Genomic DNA, 23558 nt, shown 5'->3' on the forward strand with positions numbered 1-23558 from the left:
GAGACTTGAGAATCCTTGGATTTCTTCCTCCTTGGGCTCCTGGAACCAATCCTCCAATAATACCACAGGGATGACTGAATGAAAAGAGAGGAGGTGAGGGGTTGGTATGGACTGAATGACCTCCAAAATTCCTTCTGGATCAGCATCCTATGAGTATACTTGCCAGATCAATATATTTAGCTTACATGACATCTTACAAGCACACTTGGAAGTTTCTGGAGCGTTGGAAATATTATCATTGTTGCTGCCGCTATCGCTGTTGAGATTGTATTGGATTCAACTCTAAAAAAAGGTTGGGTCTCCTGTTATTTTCCTTTGTGGAAATGATAGCTACAGACCCAAGAAGGATCAGATGACACCGCTGTGCTACCCAAGTTCACACGTGGATTCTTGCCAGAGAGGCAAGCAAACATCATCGGAATGGAAGAAAAATGAACAGGAAGCAACGTATGCAAGGGACAGCCTCCGCTTCTACAAGCCTCCCCAGAAACCGTGAGTTACTGTTTCCTGGGGTCACTGAATCCTCCTGTTGACAGATGTGCTTCTTCCTTTTTTTTTTTTTTCCTTAAGATGCTTACTGGGATTGCAAGGGGAAACAGCGAAGGGATAAGGTCAACAAGCTGCCTCAGCACCAAGAGACAGATGCTTCGCTCTAATTGCCTGAGAACTGTAAGACCTCTTATGAACCAACCGTTTCCACGTTAAGCTGCTGACTTGTTTTTATTTTTAGTACAGACCATTTCGGACTTAAAATTCATCACCCAAAAAAAAAAATCATAAACTCTTTTTCGCATCACTTTTAAATATGACGAGTAGTTGGTGTGGGTGGGGGCAGAGTGGGGGCGGGGCGGGGCGGGGGCAGGGGCAGAGGTTAGGGGTGGGGGGGGGGGGAGATGTAATAAAGAGTTCAGATGAGTTCTCATCATTGATTTTGAAGAGGCAGTACAGTGACAAACTCAGTATGAGCGCATCCACAAATTGCTTGGGATAAACTTGTGAACTTAGTACGGACTTAGTAAGTACCATCACTTAGTATGGACTCTTCTGACTCCAACTTCTCCGTTTCCTCCCCCCTCCTCCTCTCCCTCCTCTCCCTCCTCTCCCTCCTCCTCCTCCTCCTCCTCCTCCTCCTCCTCCTCCTCCTCCTCCTCCTCCTCCCCCTTGTTCTCTAGTTCTTCAGAAAGCCCAAGGGAGGGAAGACGTAGAGAATGCGGGTGAGGAGAAGAAAAAGAGCAAGAGGAACAGCAACAGCGTACAGAAAACACAAGCTTTAAGGCATGGGGTAAAAGGATACACAGTCTAAATTAAATACATTCTTATGATAAGTGAGTAACAACACATACAAGATGTTACGTCAACAAATCTATCTGCAGATCCTCTCAAACTCTAATTGTCTCTATACTGCTCATCTTTTAATACCTCAGTTGGAGAAAGTTAATGTCACTGGATATCCATTCCGTGACATTTACATCCACGCTGTATGCAGCCTAGCTGTCTGCCTTCTTGACATAAGCTGGGATCATCTGGGAGAAAGGAACCACAATTGAGAAAATACCTCCATGGGCTGGAGAGATGGCTCAGCGGTTAAGAGCACTGACTGCTCTTCTGAAGGTCCTGAGTTCAAATCCCAGGACTGGGAGAAAGGAACCCCAATTGAGAAAATACCAACATGAGATTGGCCTGTAGGCAAGCCTCTGTGGCATTTTCTTGGTTAATGATTGGTTGAAGTGAGAGAGCCCAGCCCATTGTGAGTGGTGTTGCCCTGGGCCAGTGGTACTAGCATTATAAGAAAACAAACTGAGCAAGCCTTGAGGAGCAAGCCGGTGGTACGCAGTGGTCTTCCATCATCTCGGCTCCAGTCCTGCCTCCAGGGTCTTGCTTGAGTTCCTGGCCTGACTTGCCTTAATGATGGACTAGAGAGTGAGAGCTGTAAGATGAAGTAAGTCCTCTCCTCTCCAAATTGCTTTTGGCCACAACATTTCATCACAGTAATGGAAGTCCTAACTAAGACATACAGGGAATATTAGCAGCCAGAATTTCTACTGTCTGTATGCAGGCAGCATGCATTAGGAGCATGGATGGCCCTAACTTAACACTGACAGGTTAATGTCTGGTGCATCATCCAGTACAGTAACATTTCATTTAGAGGTTGCTTACTTTATTTAACCTTAAATTGAATTACTTTCGTTATGAATAAACCATCATCATAAAATGTTGATGTTTACTTGAAAATGATAGTAATGTGAATTTCTATTGTGCAGAGAGGCCTGTGTGTTGGAGGAGAGGAGATGATTCCTTTCGGGATTAAATGAAGCTGTGAGATAAAGGGAAAGGTCTTGCAGTGTGTAATTAAGATTAAATTAATCATCTTCCTCTCATTAAGCATATTATTTTACAGAGTCATTACATATATTCAAATTATATTGCACCGGATTAAGAGGATTAGAGCCTAACCTAGCTTCTTTGTCTGCTGAGGGCAGCAGCTGAGAGTTTATTGAGTGGGGAATCAAGCATGCGACCAAGAACTGTCCCTGGGAAGAGGGCAAACGGAAGGTGTTGCCTTGTTTTCTTTACATTGCCAATGAGGCAGACAGACACAGCCTGTGAGTGATGCCAATCTACTTATCTATGAAACAACAAGCAGCATTGAGGGCAACGTCTGCTTGTCTCTTCTTATTCATTTTCGTGACCTGATATCTATTTTTTGAAAGACACATGGTCAGGACATTTCACTAGCTGTGTTGGTGGCACATCCCTGCCTTCCTTCCTCCTGGAAGACATGGTCCTGGCTGTTTGGTTGGTCTCCTTCACCTACACCTGGATCACACTGATGCTGGATGCCTCTGCCATCAAGAAACCCCATCAGCAATGTCTCTCTTCACCGAAACAAACCCGGTAAGATATGGAAAGAGAGTCATCAGTGATTTCCCAGTTTCTCTCCATAGCTGCCTCGGACCCTCTGCTAATCTAAAAACATCTCTTTAGGGGAAACCCATCTTTGTCGAAGTACCTGTGTCTGAAATAGCACTGACCCATCAGAAGAAATGGTCAACATCTGCAAGTATGGGATCTCCCATGTCCGGCATTATTTCTCTAGTTGTATTTATTTAGGTAGCATACAGTTAAATGTTTTGCATCGACACCATCTTTCAGGGAGCCTATTGCTCCAATGAGAAATGCACTCATTGCTAGGAATGTTGCTTATTTACAATTTCTTTACATGTTTGAATTAGTAGTCTAAGAAATGACTTTTCTTGTCAGTTTTGTGGAGGGAAACTTGGTTTTAGATTTTGAAGAGAGAGTGTAAGAAAGCATTCAGACCATTTGTTACCTGTTGAAAATAGTGCTCAGAAATGTAAATACCTTTCCAAAGATCAACATATCATTATTGTTTTTTGTTTTTTTTTTCCCATCAGTATCATGAGATGCCAGGCTATTTACAGGGAACCATTGGCTATCAATAGATTCTAGGAAAGAAGGAATCACTGATTTAGTTCAGTACCTTCTGATGTGTTTATAAAAAGATAAAGGTGTATAAGATATGTTCTATGGGAGCTGTGGTAAGGCATGGGGTAAGGGGGTGCCTCGGTGGGCCCATGCCAAGGCATCCCTTCCCCCTGAGGGACCAGCCACACCACGGTATAGTATAGAATAGAGTTTATTTAGGGCATGGAGAGGGGAGTTAAGAGAGTAGTAGAGGCAGAGAAAGGCAGAGAGAATGAGAGAGAGAGAGAGAGAGAGAGAGAGAGGCTGGCCTTGACCACGGGGAGAGAGGGGGAAGGGAATGGGGAGAGTGGGGGAGCAAGAGGGAATAAGAGTCAAGAGAGAGAGGAGCGGGCAAGCAGCCCCTTTTATAGTGGGTCAGGCCTACCTGGCTATTGCCAGGTAACTGTGGGGAGGAGCATACCTGGCTATTGCCAAGTAATTGTGGGGTGGAGTTTAGATAGAATGCCAACACCTTCTTAGCTGCCAACAGAGAGCTCCAAACACGAGGTCACAGAGACAGCCTGGTTCATCTCAGTGGGTTGCAAAACAAAACTAACCAGAGAGAAATGTGTTTGCACGGTGGGGCGTGAGTAGTGGGGGAGAGGGGTGGAAGATAAAAGTAGTTAGTGTGCAAGATGTGTGTGTATGGCATTGTAAATAACAGCAGAGAAGCTAGAGAAAGCACCCAAGGAGCTGAAGGGGTCTGCAACCCTATAGGTGGAACAACAATATGAACTAACCAGTACCCCCAGAGCTCGTGTCTCTAGCTGCATATGTAGCAGAAGATGGCCTAGTCGGCCATCACTGGGAAGAAAGTATTGAAAACTTTATATGCCCCAGTAAAGGGGAATGCCAGGGCCAAGAGGCGGGAGTGGGTGGGTAGGTGAGCAGGGCAGGGGGAGGGTATAGGGAACTTTCGAGATAGCATTTGAAATGTATTTTTAAAAAATATCTAATAAAAAAATAAATAAATAAAAAAGCTATACTGACCATTACATGTTTTGTTTTATTTTGTTCTGTTTTGTTTTTCCTTTTTTAAGTCAACAGTGAACACAAAGTCGTTCTGTTAAGGAGGAAACTTTTCCTTAGGTTAAATGACTCTTCTTTCCTTTTAAAAGAGAAAATTAAAAGGTTGTGTAGGGCAGGTTTCCTCCATAAGAAACCCTGGGGTTTCTGCTGTCTGGGGTCCAAATGCTGATTTTCCAGTTCTCTATGAACTAACTGAAGAGCCCTCCAGGCCACAAGCGAGAAGATTCATTAACATTTATAGCTGCTGCTTTTGTGCTGCAGGAAGAATCCCCTAGGGCACTGGGGATTGTGTAAACCATCACCCTGGTTCAAAGCAGCCACTCAAGATGAAACGGGGTGCTTTCCCTGAGCGAACACAGTCGTCCAAGAGCGAGTCTATACACTGCTCTCCGCACTGAAGGCTCGTCCCATAGAAGTGGGACGGGCAGATCTCCAAACTTCCGTTGTAAATGGATATCGCGATATTCTTTGTACGATGCCCAACCTGATTACCCACAAGTAATGGTGTCACTGATCAATACGCTGCCCCTTAGCATGCAAGAAAACCAGCGAGTGGAGAGGAAAGGAAGGCACGGTCTTTGTTTGAGAATCACGCACTTGCTTTGTGTTTATATCCATTATTCTGAGCCCAGCTTTCATGAAGTCAGGCCTGTATGTGTCATATTAACCGTGCTATCTATTTTCATTCAGATTATAAACGTGCTTCCCATCCAAAGACATATTTTTAAGTTAAGCATGTAAACAAGTCTTTTATTCTAATATTCCCCTTATTTCTAGGAAAGATGGTGAATTTTAAAAATAGAATATGGATAAAGAAGCACTTGGCAAGTGAAATGTCTATTGTTGTTGGGAAAGACATCTGGTTCCACTGTAATCCTGCTGCCCTCGGGCTGTTTAGGCTTCTTAGGGCTCTATGGCAGAATTTAGTAATTACTAAGCTATCCTACAACAGGCCTGTAGACACTTTACCATAGTATCTTTATCTTTTTTTTTTTTTTGCTTTTATTTAATTTATTTATGCATACTTTAATTATAACTTATTTAAATGTAACTTTTTATGAGCTAATCTTTTAAATTTTAATTTTATGATTTTACTTATTCACTTTACATCCCACTCACTGACCACCCCCTCCCGGTCACCCCCCTCCCACAATTCTTTCCCCATTTCCCCCTCCCCTTCTCCTCTGAGCAGTTGGACCTCTCTGGGTATCCCCCCAACACTGCTCCTCAAGTCTTTATGGGCTAATCTTAATACTATTTTATTTTATTGCAAGCTTATAAGTCTTCTGGTAACTTTACAGTTGGCTGTTACTAACTTTTCAGAGCAGACTCCAGCACAGATCTGTATCATCTACCAATTATTCCAAAAGCTATAGTCAGTGTGCGTTCTAGCCTAAGCCCAGCATTCATGTGAAAGGTCACCCAATATGGCTGTGGAAACATTAGCACAATTAGCAGATTTTATGATCTTTTTCAAACAACACAGGAACTCCAGGTTTCATATTAAATTGTGTAGCTTACAGTACCCCGTGAGCTCCAAATAATGTCTACAGACCAACTTTAAAGTTGATCCACTTTCCTAATTATGAAGGAGTCTGAACCTTCAGCACTCAGCTCATGACCTGGTGGAGACCCAAGTCAGATACAGTAGCTGCCACGTCTCTAGTGGAGCACATGCTCTGGATGTCTCACGCACGAAAATGTCCACCTGCACATGTGTTTCCTTTATAGGCCAAAGATACTAAGTATGTCAGTCAGCCGTGCATTCTGGATGGGGTTCGGGTGTGTAGGAGCTATTCCAGCAAGGCCACGGGGCTCTTCTCATCCTCCCTCAGGTTCCTCATAGCATCAGGGAGCTAGAAATAAACATTGGATCCCCAATTAAGAAGGTTGTCTTAGTGATCAAAAAATGGGGCAAATGATTTTCCTACTTTACTGTATCGTGAATTTGAATCTATACAAATTTTACATTTTTTTAAAAATAAAGAATAATGTAATGCGATGTACCATGCGAGTTTCAATCTTGGCTTCTGGGTTCACTTCGAATAGAGCCTTAGTAAGACAGTGGTCCTCCGGCGTGATGTCACTCAGCCCTCACCAGAGAAGTTGCTTCTTGCAGTAGATGGTAATAAACACAGAGATCCACAACTGTACATAGAGAGCGAGAAACTGTGGAGCACCTAGTCCCAAGTGGGATGTCGTCATCAAAGTCTTCCATCAGGGGAAGAGGGGGCAGAAAAACAGTTTAAGAGCCAGAGGTGGTAGAAGAGTCCATGGAAGGAGGACGGGTGTACTTAAGAACTCACAGAGACTGTAACAGCACACGTAAGGCCTGAACAAGTGCAAGCGAGATGCTGCCAATATAAAGAAGGGCAAGTGGACGCAAAGTCCCAATCCTAGCCAAGAAGCTATTGGGAACTGATATCTCCTGGGAAAGATAAAAATTAACTTTCTCCAATAGAGTGTCATGGGTTATATCAACTGTGCTCCAGCACACGCCTCATGCTCAGGAGTAGTTGGCCAACACAGAATCAACTCCATGTGTATCTGGGTACCTTCTGTCATTGTTATTATTCTTATGGCTTGGTGGTTTGTGGGACTTCCATTTTTCTGGCCTCCTGGTTAAAGTAGGTTAACTTGAAATCATCACAAACTCCATCATCGCCTCTCTTTGACAAAACGCAGGCACCTCCCTCTCTCCCAGTCTTGCTGTGAGCTTTCTTGGCACAGGAGAGGTCCCTGAACACACAGACAGTTATAAACACTGAGGACGAGAGAGTGATGACTGGACTCCAAGCAAAGCCTCCTCTCACACTGGCTTGCTTCCTACCTTCTTCTTTTAACAAAAACAAAGGAAGAACTTGGTTAATTTGTTGGGTTATAAATCACTAAAAATGATTGTGGGTATTTGGTCACACAATGTGACTTTTAAAATACATCAGAAGCAATGTAAATAACTCGGTTACATTTTTCAAACAGTACATTTTTTTTCTTGAAATTCAATGTACTTATGCATACATGAACAAAATTCAGTATTTTCATCTAAAAAGTAAAAACAAAAAAGGAATTAAGCAAAACTCACTCTTCCATTTCTTTTTCTTCTTTTTGTGATTTGTTATTATTGTTGTTTATTTGTTGTTTGCTTTGTTTTTGTTTTTTAGACAGGGTTTCTCTATATTGCTCTAGCTATCCTAAATCTCACTCTGTAGATGAAGCTGGCCTTGAACTCAGAGATCTGCCTGCCTCTGCCTCTCAAGTGCTGGGATTAAAGGCGTGCGCCACCACTGCCCAGCTCCATTTCTTAAAACATAAAATAACTAGAGAAAAACATACCCCCATAGTAGAACATCATTTAATCACCAATTTCATCTTCACTAGAATTTTATTCTTAAATTTAATAGGAATTAACATTTTACAAATTATTTTGTTCTATTTGTAATGGCAATATAAAATTTAAAAGTTAAATCAATGTGCATTCATATTTTCTTCCCAAAAATACTTGTATATTCGGCAATAAAAGTCTATGAAGCAAGTAATGGAAATACAAGTTCTAAGAAAATAATTAATAAAAGTATTCTGATATTTTAGAAAACTTATTTACATATTTTAGATATTTAATACAGGTATTTAAGTCATGTGAAACATTTAAAGGAAGACTGTTCTTCTAAGTCACTGATATATAAATATTTTTAAATGCATGATGAATAATTATAGAGGTTATTTATATTTGTTTCATGGGTTTATTTTATAATTTTTAACTATGTATGTGTGTGTGTTTCTGTGTGTCTGTGTATGTGTCTGTGTGTGTCTGTTTGTGTGTCTCTGTGTGTATGTATGTGTGTGTGTATGTATGTGTGTCTGTGTGTGTATGTGTGTGTCTCTGTGTGTCTGTGTGTGTGTCTGTCTGTCTGTCTGTGTATATGTCTGTTCTGTGTGGAGGTAGGTTTGTGAATGCAGAGGTGTCAATTCCTTGCAGCTGAAGTTACAGGTGATCCTGAGGCCACCAATTTGATGACTGGGAACCAAACTCCTATCTTTTGCATGGTTGAAAACATTCCTACCTGCTGAACCATCTCTCCAGTATTTGTTTAAATAGGTATGGTACCGTACATAGTTTTCTAAAATTTGTTTTGAGGGTACAACCACCAGCTGCTCTTTGCAAAGTAGCTAAGATAAAAGGAAATCAGGATGAGGTCATCATGGACCACTCACTGCAAGTCAGGTGAGAGGAGGTGTCTGGGCTCCACTGCTGCCATACCAGCATGTCACAGCAGGCCTGTGCTCAGCACCCTTGGAGTTCTTCTTTCAAAAGATCTGTATGTCCGTCTCCTGCAGGGAAAGCTCCTGAAGAGACGCATTAGTCGCCTGCCATTTAGTTGTATCAAAAATATTAGTACTAAAGGAGAAATTTTGGTAAATTTCCAATTACATCTACTCTCCTTTTTTATGAAAACAAGTAGCCAACCAGCTAGTACTAACAACGTGCTGTTTTCTACAGAAATGAGCTATCCTGAAAAACTGTTACAAAATTATATACCCCAAATCTACTGAGTCAGCAGACACTCTGGGCAGAGGCCCAGGAAAACAGATGTGGATGCATGCCAAAGAAATCCCAGTTACCAAACATCTGGGCTGATACCGTAGCCACAGTAGGCATTGTTTGGAAGCTACTTCTTGTTAATTGTTTATTCTTATATACACGTGTTTGTGGGGGGGTAAGGAGGTGGGGTGGGAGGCATGTGTGTGGGTGCATGTATAGATGCATATATGTGGAAACCAGTGGTCAAACTCAAGTGTGGTTCCTCAGGAGTTGTCATGTTGTGTCTTGAAACAAGGAAATCTGGGCTCACCAATTAGGCTTCTGGAGAACAAGCAAGCTCCAGGGACCTTCTTGTCTATGTCTTTGGGATTACAGACACAGATTCCACTATGATTGATTCATTTTGGGGGAAGGGCATAAGGAATTTAGGTGCTCATGCTTGCTCGGGATGTGTGTACTTTATGACAGAGTATGTCCCCAGCCCCCTACCATTATTATTTTTTTAATAAAGAGTTAATCCTAGCTCCTTAGAAGATGTTCCCTAGTTTATTGTCTGTAGCTCCCTGGGAGAAAGTGTTCAATGTGTTCAATTATTCACAGGCTATAATAGCTTAACATATTTAAGTTCAAATTCACTGCCTTCTATTCAAAGGAGATTTCTTTTCGCAAATTGTCCATTCATATTATTAGGAAGAGAATAAATCTCTAAACCCCTGAGGCTTCATCCAGAAACAACCCTATTGAGAGATCACACCGGACCATTTCACAAACCCTAGTACGGCTCTTCTGTCAGCTTGCTTCAGAACCTGAAATTCTCCAAGTCAGAGTCACTTTCTAGTGCCTGGTGAGATGGCTCAGTGGGTACCACTGAGGGTGAGGACCTTGTTCAATCCCCAAGACCCACATAATAGAAGGGGACACGAGAGCTCCCAGGGACTAAACCACCAACCAAAGAGTACACATGGAGGGACCCATGGCTCCAGCCACATATGTAGCAGAGGATAGCCTTGTTTGGCATCAATGGGAGGAGGGGCCCTTGGTCCTGTGAAGGCTCGATGCCTGTGTGTAGGGGAATACCAGGGCAGGTAGGCGAGAGTGGGTGGGATGGGGAGCACCCTCATAGAAGCAGGGGGAGGGCAGATGGGATGGGGGCTCGTGGGACCTGGAAAGGGGATAACATTTGAAATGTAAATAAAGAAAATATCCAATTAAAAATGCATAAAGAATGAGAGAGAAAAAGGAGAGAGAGAGAGAGAGAGAGAGAGAGAGAGAGGAAGGAAGGAAGGAAGGAAGGAAGGAAGAAAGGAAGAAAGAAAGGAAGGAAGGAAGGGAAAGAAAGAAAGTCTGAGCAAGCTTGAAGAGCAAGCCAGTAAGCAGCATCCCTCCATGGCCCCTGCATCAGCTCTTGTCTCCACATTCCTGCCCTGTGTGAGTTCCTGTCCTGACCTCCTTCAGTAATGGGTTGTGGATATGATGGAAACCTACACCAAACAAACCCTTTCTTTCCCCCAAATTGCTTTGGTCATGGCACGTCATCACAACAATAATACTAAAACTAACGAAAACACATGTGTATCTTTTTCTCTGGGATGTAGCATCCGGGAAACTAGGATGAGGAAAGACGACCTTACTAAAGTCTGGCACCCTAAACGTGAACAACTGTTGCACATTGAGGACCACGATTTCTCCACGAGGCCTGGGTTTGGAGGTGAGTGTTATCAAAAATCCATGCTTTTAAAGCCTATCACACTCTCACGATGGCACTGAAAATTGGAAGCAATTAGAACCAAAGCACAAGTAAAAAGCCATCTGCGAAAATCAAATAAATACTTTTAAATACCTGTATAATTATCTTCTGTTGATCGGTAACAACTGACGGCACATCCATTGTGTATTGACCCTCAAACACCTTTTGTCTATTATGCACGCTCCTACAAGTAGAGTGTGTTCAATATCTAGAAGACAGATAAATTTGCAGCCTAAGGACTTGCCGTTTCTAGTAGAAGCTGAACTGGATAACATGATGATAATTTACAAAATTTCACTGATTGTTCCCACAAGCTAGAATGCTGGGCTTTAATGGACAAACAATCTTAATATCAAACACTGTGACTCCCTCGGCCATGTTGATTTTCCTCCTTTTTAATGCTTTTGGAAATTAAAACTGATGTTTAAGACCTGGCACTGTGCTAAGCCTTCTAATGCACTATGCCATTTCCTTGGCAGTCATTGCAAACAGGAACCATCAGGAAACTTCATATCCCAGTGCAGAAACCCTTGGATCTCTAGAGAGGTTAGGATGTTTCCTCAGGTCACATAGTAAGTTATGGGAACAGGATCCGATGGCAGCTGGGGGTGGTGGAGCTGGGCCTGAGCAGGGAGCACTGTGGGGCATAGCACTCTTCCCTTGCAGGTCTCCTGTATTCTTTCATCATTGAGGGGCCATGTTTTCCAGGGATGTACAGGGAATGTGACATATTCCAGCTACATCAAACTCTTTGAGTCCACCTGGTTGATGTGTGTGTGTGTGTGTTTGTTTGTCTGTTTGGTAAACAAAGTCTCCACCCCACAATTCTCAAATGGACAACTTTTCAAAAATCCTAAAATGTACAAATAAGTCCAGGGTGGATGAAGAAGAAATAAGACCTCCTGACAATAAAGCAGGCACGGTTCGGACGAATAATGACTATTGAGAGCGAGGGGAAATGTGGTAGCCGAGGGAAGCATGGCAGGCATGCAGATGACACAGAGACCAAATGTGCTAACGGGAAAAACTTAAATCTATCAAGTGGCTGTTATGTGGGGGGCTGCTTTGGTCTGCTCTGGTTTGTTTGTTTGTTTGTTTGTTTGTTTGTTTGTTTGTTTGTTTCGTGTCCCAGTATGCGCCATGCATGCATGTGTAATTATGTATCCACATATATATGAACTCATGTGTGTCACTGTAGGTTCACATGTGTACACATGCATGTAGATGTAGATTATCCAGATCTGACGTCAGTCATCTTCCTTGATCATGCTACACATTACTCATTGAGGCAAGACCTCTTAGTTGAACATAGGGTTTATTGTGTCTAGTTTGGTTAGCCATTTACCTCAGAGGACCTGCACCTCTACCTTCCCGGTGCTGAAGTAATAGGCCAGCTGCCATGCCCACCCAGCATGTATGGGAGTGCTATGGATTCAGTTATTACCTTTATGCTTTACATGACTGGCAATCTCCTCAACCCCTGGTTTTCTTTTGATATTTTGAAAGAACCATTGGCCTAAACTCTATTTTGTAAGTGACTCAAACTATCTTCAGCATCAGAATAATGGAAAGGGCTCTGAGCAGTCGGGGCCCTGAGCCCTGTCTGCATCAGCTAGATCTAGGTGGGCTTGAAAGTTCGCTGGTCTTCACAGTGAGCTGATGCTGCTGGTACTGTATGGTAAAGGATGCTGAGGCTGTGGCTCTGAGAAGCACTGGGTTCATTTACCATCATCTGATTTACAGTCTCAGCGAGTCAGTTATTTTTTTTTAGAACATGATTTTAATATTTTCAACTGTTAATATTCAACAAACAGGAAGATTATTTTAAGATATATTTTGTTATTATGTCTCCCTTTTCATTACTTTTTATTAATTTGGATACTGTCTCTGTGCCCTCTGGTTAGTCTGGCTAAGGGTTTATGTTGTTGATTTTCTCAAAGAACCAGCTCCTGGTTTTGTTGATTCTTTGTATAGTTCTGTTTGTTTGCATTTGGTTGATTTCAGCCCCGAGTTTGACTATTTCCTGAAATCTACTCCTCTTGGGTGTATTTGCTTCTTTTTGTTCTAGAGCTTTTGGGTGTACTGTCAAGCTGCTAGTGTAAGCTCTCTCCAGTTTCTTTTTGGAAGCACTCAGAGCTATGAGTTTCCCTGTTAGACTGCTTTCATTGTGTCCCATATGTTTTGGTATGATGTGTCCTCATTTTCATTAAATTCTAAAAAGCCTTTAATTTCTTTCTTTATTTCTTCCTTGACCAAGTTATGATTGAGTAGAATGTTTATCAGCTTCTCTGTGTATGTGTACTTTCCATTGTTTTTGTTGGTATTGAAGACCAGCCTTAATCCATGGTGATCTGATAGGGTGTATGGGATTATTGCAATCTTCTTGTATCTGTTGAGGCCTGTTTTGTAGCCAATTATATGGTCAATTTTGGAGAAGGTACTGTGAGGAGCTAAGAGGAAGGTATATTCTTTTGTTTTACGATGATTAAATGTTCTATAAATATCTGATAGATCCATTTGGTTCATAATGTGTTAGTTTCACTGTATCTCTATTTAGTTTCTGTTTCTATGATCTGGCCATTGATGAGAGTGGGGTGTTGAAGTCTCCCATTATTATTGTGTGGGGTGTGATGTGTGCTTTGAGCTTTAGTAAAGTTTCTTTTATGAATGTGGCTGCCCTTGCATTTGCAGCATAGATGTTCAGAATTGAGAGTTCATCTTGGTAGAGTTTTCCTTTAACCAGTATGAAATGTCCTTCCTTATCTTTTTTGATAACTTTTGGTTGAAAGTTGATTTAATTCGATATTAGAATGGCTACTTCAGCTTGTTTCTTGGGACCATTTGCTTAGAAAATTGTTTTCCAGGCCTTTAGTCTAAGGTAGTGTCTGTCTTTGCCACTGAGGTGCATTTCCTGTATGCAGCAAAATGCTGGATCCTGTTTACATATCCAGTCTGTTAGTCTATGTCTTCTTATTTCAGAATTGAGTCCACTGATGTTAAGAGATATTAAGGAAAAGTGATTTTTACTTCCTGTTTCTTTTGTTGTTAGAGGTGGAATTATGTTTGTGTGGCTATCTTCTTTTGGGTTTGTTGAAAGATTACTTTCTTGCTTTTTTCTAAGGTGTAGTTTCCCTCCTTGTGTTGGAATTTTCCATCTATTATCCTTTGTAGGGCTGGATTTGTGGAAAGATATTGTATAAATTTGGTTTTGCCATGTAATATCTTGGTTTTTCCATCTGTGGTAATTGAGAGTTTTTCTGGGTATAGTAGCCTGGGCAGGCACTTGTGTTCTCTTAGGGTCTGTATGACATTTGCCCAGGATCTTCTGGCTTTCATAGTCTCTGGTGAGAAGTCTGGTGTAATTCTAATAGGCCTGCCTTTATATGTTACTTGACCTTTTCCCTTACTGCTTTTAATATTCTATCTTTGTTTAGTGCATTTGGGGTTTTGATTATTATGTGATGGGAAGAATTTCTTTTCTGGTCCAGTCTATTTGGAGTTCTGTAGGCTTCTTGTATGTTCATGGGCAACTCTTTCTTTAGGTTATGGAAGTTTTTCTTCTATAATTTTGTTAAAGATATTTACTGGCCCTTTAAGTTGAAAATCTTCATTCTCATCTACTCCTATTATCCTTAGATTTGGTCTTCTCATTGTGACCTGGTTTTCCTGGATGTTTTGGGTTAGGAGCATTTTGCTTTTTGCATTTTCTTTGACTGTTGTGTCAATGTTTCTATGATATCTTCTGCACCTGAGATTCTCTCTTCTATTTCCTGTATTCTCTTGGTGATGCTTGCATCCAGGGTTGTCTCCCTTTGTGATTTCTTTATTATTTCTATTTCCATTTTTAGATCCTCAATGATTTTGTTCAATTCCTTCACCTGTTTGGTTGTGTTTTCCTGTAATTCTTTAAGGGATTTTTGTGTTTCCTCTTTAAGGGCTTCTAGCTGTTTACCTGTTTTCTCCCATATTTCTTTAAAGGAGTTATTTATGTCCTTAAAGTCCTCTATCAACATCATGAGAAATGATTTCAGATTTGTATCTTGCTTTTTTGGTAGAATGGTGTATCCAGGACTTGCTATGGTGGGAGAATTGGGTTCTGATGATGCCACGTAACCTTGATCTCTGTTGCTTATGTTCTTATGCTTGCCTCCTATCATCTCATTATCGCTAATGCTAACTGCCCTGGCTATATCTGACTGGAGCCTGTCCTTCCTGTGATCCTGGTTGTGTCAGAGCTCCTCAGAGTTCAGCTGTCTCTGGGATCCTGTGATTCTGGGATCCTATATTCCTGAGATCCTGGGTTTGTCAGAGCTCTTGGGATCCTGGGATCCTTAGATCCTGTGGCTTTGAGTGTGTTAGAGCACCTGGGATTGGATCTTCCTCTGGGTGTTGTGGGGCTGGTTGCAGAGTCTGTGCCCAAGGTGTGCTGGGGCACTGGCCCAGACAGAAAAGAACCTGTGCCACTGGTCAGGTGAGCTCCTGGGTGCCTGGTTCCCACTGGTCCCAGATACTTCTGGTGTTGGGGCAGATATGTCCTCCTCACTTCTGATCCTATGATCCTGGGAGTCGAGTCTGTTACTTTTTGTTTTCCTGGGTATTCATCACAATTGTTGAATTCCAATTTACAATCATAGGAGCCTTGAAATTACCCAGGTTTAATGATATTTTAATTTAGAGCTGAGCCCTCAACAGTCACATATTCTCAACACTGTGAGTCTCTGACTGTCTGACAACCACGGCCAAAAGGATCGTCTGTGCCCCAGGCTGAGAGCAGCACTAGTCTATAGTTATAAATGTACATGTGTAGAATGCAGTTAGACAATGTGTCTACAGAGCAAGACAAAGGAAGTAAAACCCTCTCCTACAGTCAAATGACCTTCCAGCGACTTTTATCATGTTTACGGTGCTGGTAAAGAATTTTCTCCTGTGAGCAGGCTGCGTGTCTAGTCAGAGAACACACTGGCAGGAGCCCCACAAGGGATCTGATCAAGCCAGTCAATAGATCGAGCCAGCATAGATAGGAGAGGGGGCTTAAGGCTTCATGTCTAGCTGAGGAGCTATTGACAATTGTTGCCTCCCTCAGGAGACAACATCGTTTTTTCCTTGAGGGTGTGGGTATTGAAAGGCTGCCCATGCTCACGCTAGCCCGGCTAATTGGACTTGATGTATTTTTAAAAAGAAAAGTAAGGAAAGAGGACATGAGGAGAGGGCAGGACTCCTGTTGGGATCCCATGAGGAAATGGGGTGTCAGTCACATGGATATGGTCAAGATACACTGTGGTGTGTCTGTGTGTGCGCGTGCACATGTGCATGCATGATGTGTGAGAGATTGAGTGTGTGTTTTTGCCTTGCATATGTGTGTAAAATTACCAAAGGATAAGTAAAATGTATTGTTTTAAAAAGGAAAAAGTATTCATTCCACACTGTCCATTTGAAACTCTGCCCTTTTCTTTTTCTATCTCACTATTCCTCTGAAAATTCTCTCAAAGGATTCCAAAACCCTTAAATAACATTTGCTTTCAATAAGTTGATGCTCATCCCAGAAAAGGTCTTCCAACATTTGTATAATATAGTGTACAACTACGGTACGCTGTGATTTCTAAAAATCAAGTTGCTTAGAGTGGGATCCTTTGGCGACACTAGGGGGCGCCAATCTCACATGAATTGTTAGAAACCGGCCTCCAGTTACAACTGGAAGTGCCTGGTAATGGATTCTTCTCAGTAGGAATTCAAGATTTTGTTTGCTTGTTTGTTTATCGTGAAAGGTACTGTTTTACTGATTTCCTTCTGTTTTTCTGATTGTCATCTGTACACAGGAGAGTATTCTGTATCCTGTTGATAAATTTACTAAAAGCGTGTTAGCTGTAGACATTTTCATGTGACATCTTTAGGTTTCGAAAGGTATGCTGTTAAAGTTTCCCTTTCCTATGCATAGCCCCTCCACCTTCTTCAACTCTAGTTAAAACTTCAAACCTTAATTCCTGGGAGCTAGGTTCCTCAAATAAATTGTTCTCTGTTGTAGAAGAAGAGAGATTTTGGTTTTGGTTTTTTTTTTTTTTTTTTTTTTTTTTAACAGGATCTGTTTTAGGGACATTACCAAGATAGAGAGAGAAATGGCTACATGTGTTAGTGGACATTAAGACAAGTCACAGACACCTTATGACTCAACACGTTCCAAGGATTAGCAGATGTACCAAGGAGTTTATTCGGAAGCTCAGGACCAATGCAGGCTTCTGAGGAGACACATTGTAACATTGTAACACGCTGGCTACCAACGCTGCAAAATGCTAAACCAGCATCCTCCTTCCGAGGAAAATTACTTTTGCCTTCATCCTCCACCGCATGCATCAACCCCACCTCCAGAGAAGCATAAAATTGACCTGAAGTTTCCTCTTTGCCTGATCTGTCAGGAATACATGTTAAGGCTTTGTTTTTGGTGGTGGTGATGTTGTCCGTAGTGGTGGGTTTCTGTTTGTTTGTTTGTTTGTTTGTTTGTTTTTGAGGGGGTTGTTTGTTTGGGGAGTTGTTTGTTTTGTTTGTTTGTGTTTTGTTCCTTTGTGTTTTGTGATAATAGGCAGGGCTAAATCGTGTACAGATGGCTTGTTCAGTCATTCCAGAAGCAAAAATCCATAAATCCAATCAGATATGCCAGTCTACCAGCTCCGTGAAAGCAGTGCTCAGTTTGCTTTGTTTGATCAGAACCGTGCCCTCTAAGGTGACCCCTTTCTCCATTCTCAAATGGCTGCCTTCCTTTGGGAAACAGTGCTAGGGGAGGCAAAAGACGAGCTTGAATTTATGTCGTTTCCATGCTACTTGTCCACAGCACAAGCTCACGAGCATACTTCTCTCCTCTCAAGCTAAATGTAACTTCAGCACTTCTTTTGCCTTAATGTGTTTTCCTAATTAGGTTTAACATTAAAACCAGCTGCTACCAGGGTGGTTTTTATTTTTATTTTTTAATTCTTTTTTTTTTTTTTTTTACTTTTATAAAGCATTAGAAGATTAATTGACTCATTATGTGGAAACAGGAGAATGTAAATTTAGGGAGCTTTTTGTTTAACTTGGGTTATAAATTGCAGCTCATTTTCTTTATTTATGTTTTCCCACCCACTGTGTCTCCTATAACTAAGGGCTTTTTGTTTCATTCTCCCCAATGATGACGCCTTTGTCTCTTGAAAGTCAATTCGGCACCTAGATTCTGGCTGCTGAGATGAGACAAAAGCCAGTATTATCAAAGCCACTTATGGCCACGGATGTCACACAAGAAGCCTAGGAGTCAGAGGACCTGGTTCCTAGCCCCATCCTGTACCTGGCTTGGGATTTCAAACAAGCCTTCTTGTTTTTCCACATAAGTTTATGCAGAGGTCAGCTAGAGCTAAAAATTCACGTGTACTGATACCTATGGAGTGCCTTCAAAGATATGAGAGGACACATTGTGCAATGTATGGTAAAGACACTATAGAAATTGATAGATGATTCTACTTAACCCCACTATATCTACCTGTATTAAAAATACACACACACACACACACACACACACACTCACACACACACACATATATATGTGTGTGTGTGTGACTATAAATGTATGTTACTGCGTAGTTACTGACCATAATTGAAATGTTTAATATTTAACTAATGTTTCCTTGATTTTTACCTATAAACTTTACCTATAAATAATATCATTATAAACTCTTATAAAGACATTATCATTTCTAATGTTAAGTCTATTGTGGTCCCAGCAGAGAGTGACTGTTAGCTTAAAGAATATTTGAATGGCGTTAAGGGCAGGACTTGGTAAGCACCCCTTCATTGCTTTCCCCATAGCCCTACAAGGCGGGTGCCATATTTGTTCTGTTTCTAGATTAGCAAACTGAAGTACAAGGATTGAGGAGACACAGACGTTTAGCCGTACTTTGGTTTTGCGAGGCTACACATGTTGGTGTTTTAACCCTGTGCTTTTAATTGTCACTTTCTCTATGAGAAAGTCTCACTCTGCAGTAAGTCAAACTGTGATGTTTGGAGGTTTGGGGAGTAGCCAACATTCCGTAACTCTCCTCCATCTTGCCTTTGCATCCCTCCCCCTTCTCCTCAGCCTTCAGGCGTCAGAGCACAGGCTTTTTACACCCAGGAGTTGAGTGTCCTTGACATGGAGTTCCAAGGACACAGACAGGAGGTCAGAGAGCATCCCTAGGCACACATTGTCTATGAAACCCGAGGAGTTCATCTTCATATAACAGTATAAGTCTGAACGGAAGAGAAAAGAAATACATAACAGGATCTCATTTCAAATGAGCTAAGTCATCTTACCTACACCATACAACCAGCTTGAGATTCCAGTGTATGGCCAAGGGCAGTGTGAATAAAACATAGAGAGTTAGCTTTATAAGAGTGTCCCCAGGATTTCAGAGATAGCCACCAACAGCTGGGATATACGCATCTCTCTGTATCTCCAGGGACTGTTTTGAAGCCTACCACCATTGCCTAAAAAGGCACCAACTTGTGCAGATGCTCAACCCTTTATGTAAATTGGCACGGCACTTACATATGCCCTATATTACTTCTTTCGATTGTCTCTATATTACTTCTATTGTCAAGTATACTGTAAATACTGTGTACACTGTTGTTAATAAGGCTTGTTTGTAAAATAATGATGAGAGGGGATGGAGCACACGTTTAGTTCACAGACAGTTTTGAATGACTGAACTGAATCTATGAAACCCATAGACTCAACGGGCCAATTATCCTTAAAGGGTCCGAAATCTAAGTTCTGCTCTGGTTTCATCAGAAAATTAATAATAGGAAATCAATGCAAGTGTGTGTGTGTGTGTGTGAGAGAGAGAGTATTGATAACCTACATGTTTGACAATGTAGAATTAAGCTATGTGTTCAAAAACAGGTTTGAGTTTTTGCTTAACTGAGCAAGTAGAGTTAATTTATTAAGGTCCAATTAAGTCTATTAAGTCTTACACGCTGTGCTACTGGGGACCTGCAATGGGACTCTTTGAGTATCTCTCTGCAGATTTTATAGTGGAAAAAAACAAACCTTGGAGATACTTTGTACTCCATAATATATATAACAGTGATGAAGCTGTATTCTAATTCTCATCTGTATGATTCTGTGTTCATGCTTTGTCCAGGACATTCTGCCACCCCTTCCAGACCTTTACAAATCTCATTCCCTCACAATATTAGAATTAATGGGAAGGTTTGTTCACCATGAAGTGCCAAGTAGAGCTATGGGTGATATGTTTTCATGAATTTTTATTTTGATTATTAATTCAAGATAAAGGGCAAAACCACCAATGCTGAGCCCTATAAAGGAATAATGCCGAGCTGTTCCCGGGTTTATGCATAGTCAGAGCCTGCAGTAAACAATGCTATTTATAGGATTAGTGTCATATAAGTTAATTGATCCAATATGCTAGAAAGATGGAAGTTAGAACCTAAGAAAGGCATTAATAAAGGGTTAGACGGGAAGATACTTGCGTGACAGACCAAGTACCTGGCAAGCGGAGAGTCTTCTAAGTAAGAAATGCTAATGATCAAAAGGGGAATCTTGTGCTGATAAAGGTAGCATCAAGAATTAATGAGGTCCCCGAAAAGAGTCAGAAGGGTTAGCTTATTTTATACTGTATTATGCATCTGGAAGGCTGCTGAGTTATATGCTCATGTGTGTCACATACAACATATTCAGTCATTCTTTAGCCAAGTATGGCAGCTTTTCTTGATGGACTCATCTAATCCCAGCATCTTGATTAAACAGCTGGGACTCATCTGTGCAGGATTAATCTTTATTTGTTAGCAGTTGAAAGTTCTTTTTTAACATCTACCACGCAATGTGATTTAAATGAGAATGACTTACTACGGTAAGAAAATGCATGCCGTGGTTCTGTATAAACATATGGATGGTGTCAACATAGACGCAGATCAAATTTTACATCTAAAAGTAAATGATAAAAGTTATTAAAAGCAATCTCTATATACATGCACAGAGACAGACAGAGAAAGACAGAGATAGAGAATCAGAGACAGAGGAGAGATACATATAGACAGACTGACAGACAGACAAACAGACAGAAGACAGACAGACAGACAGACAGACAGACAGACAGACAGACAGATGGGATTTTGAAATCCATTTTAGTGGAACTATAGAATGGTACAATGGCTGTCTGGCCTAGACTCTCTTGGTCTTCATTTACACTTTCTAGGCGCAGGAAGCCCATTTCGGGAGCCACAGCTGCCAGGGAGTTTGCAGTCCACTCACTGTCTGAAATTGCTTCAGTTTCTATTGGAGCATATTTCATCAGAGAAGTTTCTAAGATTTTTTTGCTTCTTCCCCGGTGCCCTCTGTGCTTGCTGATCTACAAGGGGACCTGTCTGGGTCTACATCCTTGGTATAGCACACAGGAATATATCTCTAGGCTGCCGATCACTGTATGAAAGTAAAAGGCTGATATTAGGGACAGGAGTGATATGGGTTTGATCTTCCAAAGCCAAGGACTCTGTAAAACTCACTGAACTGCCAATTGCATACAAAATGCACAATCGACATGCTCTTCCATTTACATCCAAAACACTATTCCTTGCTAAATCCCTACAAACAAAAAAAGAAAAAAAGAAAGAAAGAAAGAAAGAAAGAAAGAAAGAAAGAAAGAAAGAAAGAAAGAAAGAAAGAAAGAAAAGAAAAAGAAATGGCAAAAACTGGAAACACCACATCTATAACATATTGCACAGGGAATTCTTTGAGACTTTCCAAGAAAGTAAGCCATGATGATTGGAGCACCATTTATTATCACCTGAGCCTTAGTTATTGTGTTTGAGGGTGTATGTATGTATGTATGATAAATGATTCAATAGAAAATAGGTGAAGTGATGAATAAATATATATACATCAGGAAAAATAAATCACCTCCAGTTGTTGAACAGTGTTTTTTTTTTCTCAGTTTGGAAGATGTCCAAAATGATTACACTGCATCTCTCAGTAAATTATTCATTTTTCTTTCTGAAGGCTCACCAGTGCCCGTGGGTATAGATGTCCAGGTTGAAAGCATCGACAGCATTTCAGAGGTCAACATGGTGAGTGTTCCCATAGGGTATTGATCTGTTTCTGGAAGGAGTAAAATAACAGGGTTGAAATCGCTTGTTCTTGCATAAGCCCTTCCAGGGGCGTGTTGGTAACCGGTCCTTCTGTGCATCACAGTAGAGAGGTGCTTGCTTTTCTCTCTTCCATTCATGTCTTCTTCCACCCTCTCTCTGATTACACTCTTACTTTTTCTCCTCTACTTCTTTTTCAGTTTCTCTTTTATGGCTTCCAGTAAAACACCCTGGTAAACTTGTTCTCTGTCACAGTCTTACACACTTGAAAACTAGAGTGTAAGAAGAACAACCATACTGTTTGCATACTGTACAATCTCACCCATAAGGCCTGCCTCATAAAATGATGGACATGTTCATAAAATGATAGACTTCTGGGCCAAGCTTTGTAGATTATTTCCAGGTGTCTTGGTTAATTTTAATTCTGCTTGTCTGTAAATAACTAATATCAGGAGATAGGGCATTTTAAAACATGATCATATTTAATTCAGAAAATTTTGCATGTGTTATAAAAATATAATACAGCTTAATGTTTTATTTTCCAATGTAACACCTTTATTTTCATAGAACACTTTTGTTTTTAAATTACTATTTTATTTAGTCACATATGAAAATAGATACATAATAATTTTACATGCATTGCATATTAGAAAGCAAAAGAAAACCTAAATTGTTAGATAAGAGTAAATACAAACCTTTCGCCTACAGAAATAACTATACATGTATCATAGATCACATATCAAAAAGATTTACTTAACAACTACCTAAAAGCAACTTTGGAAAATTTCATGAGAATGCACATTTAAAAGCTTCAAAACAAGAGAAAATAAAGTATCAGGATTAGTATATGTGGAATGTCTATCAAATAAGAAAATCAATATTTTCAACTAAAAGTAAATGTTAAAAAGAAAATATTTGAAAATGGCCATCTATTATGAGACTTCCTTTTACCTGTTCACGGGTCTCTACCCTATTTTATTTATTTTATTGTACCCCTTTCCCCTTCTTTAACCTGTTTTTATCATTTTTAGCCATTTTTATGATTTAATGGCGCCAACTGTTCCTTTTTCGTCTCATTTTCTCTTTTTCATGTATAAGGACTTTCTTTGTAACTTTCAGCATAGATTTTCCGTTAAGTGATTTTCAGCATTAGGGAGGTTTTACTGCAATAGTAGTTAATGCCGTGCCCAGCTTCTGTGAAAAAGCACTCACATACTTTGTTTTCAGGTGGATTTCTCTTACCCCCACCCCCGTTTTATATTAACTTATTTATATGGTCTGTGTTTTGATGAGCCCTTCTCCATTATGTTTGCAGTACCTTTCTAAAACTCATTTTCACTGTTTGTCTTCTCGCTTTTATCTAACGGCTACCAGCATCTATAGGGAGCCGAAGCCCTGAGTAAATGCCCAAGTAACTGTGTGTTGTCGACATGAGCCCAGAGCGGCAGACCCACAGAGTGATGGCAAAGTCTTCTCCCTGGGAGTTGGGGTCAGAAGGAAATTGCAGACCTTCTCTTCTGGCCCATGTGTGAAATATTAATAGTATGCGTGGAAAATGTCGAGCACAGCCTTACCCCTCGGCCAACATTTTCAGCCTGAAGACTGCTCCCCTACAGAGAAGGCTCTTAGCTAAACCTGTCCCTTGGCCCAGATCTA

General features: G+C 40.9%; 1 protein-coding gene and 1 long non-coding RNA gene across 2 annotated transcripts in view; both read left to right on the plus strand.

Moving 5' to 3' along the window:
* The first annotated feature begins 423 nt into the window (after positions 1-423).
* On the plus strand, positions 424-1559 carry Gm33611. Its single transcript, XR_384916.2, has 3 exons — positions 424-492; positions 571-669; positions 1173-1559. It is a non-coding gene; the product is annotated as a predicted gene, 33611 (long non-coding RNA).
* A 1220-nt stretch (positions 1560-2779) lies between these two features.
* The window catches only part of Gabrr3 (gamma-aminobutyric acid (GABA) receptor, rho 3), a 54358-nt gene continuing 33579 nt past the window's right edge, over positions 2780-23558 (plus strand). The window contains exons 1-3 of the mRNA NM_001081190.1: positions 2780-2895; positions 10651-10763; positions 21817-21884. Coding sequence (NP_001074659.1) covers positions 2780-2895; positions 10651-10763; positions 21817-21884 — 297 coding nt within the window. The remainder of the gene's footprint in view (positions 2896-10650; positions 10764-21816; positions 21885-23558) is intronic.

Source organism: Mus musculus, chromosome 16 (assembly GCF_000001635.26).
Source record: "Mus musculus strain C57BL/6J chromosome 16, GRCm38.p6 C57BL/6J".
NCBI classification, from domain to species: Eukaryota; Metazoa; Chordata; class Mammalia; order Rodentia; family Muridae; genus Mus; species Mus musculus.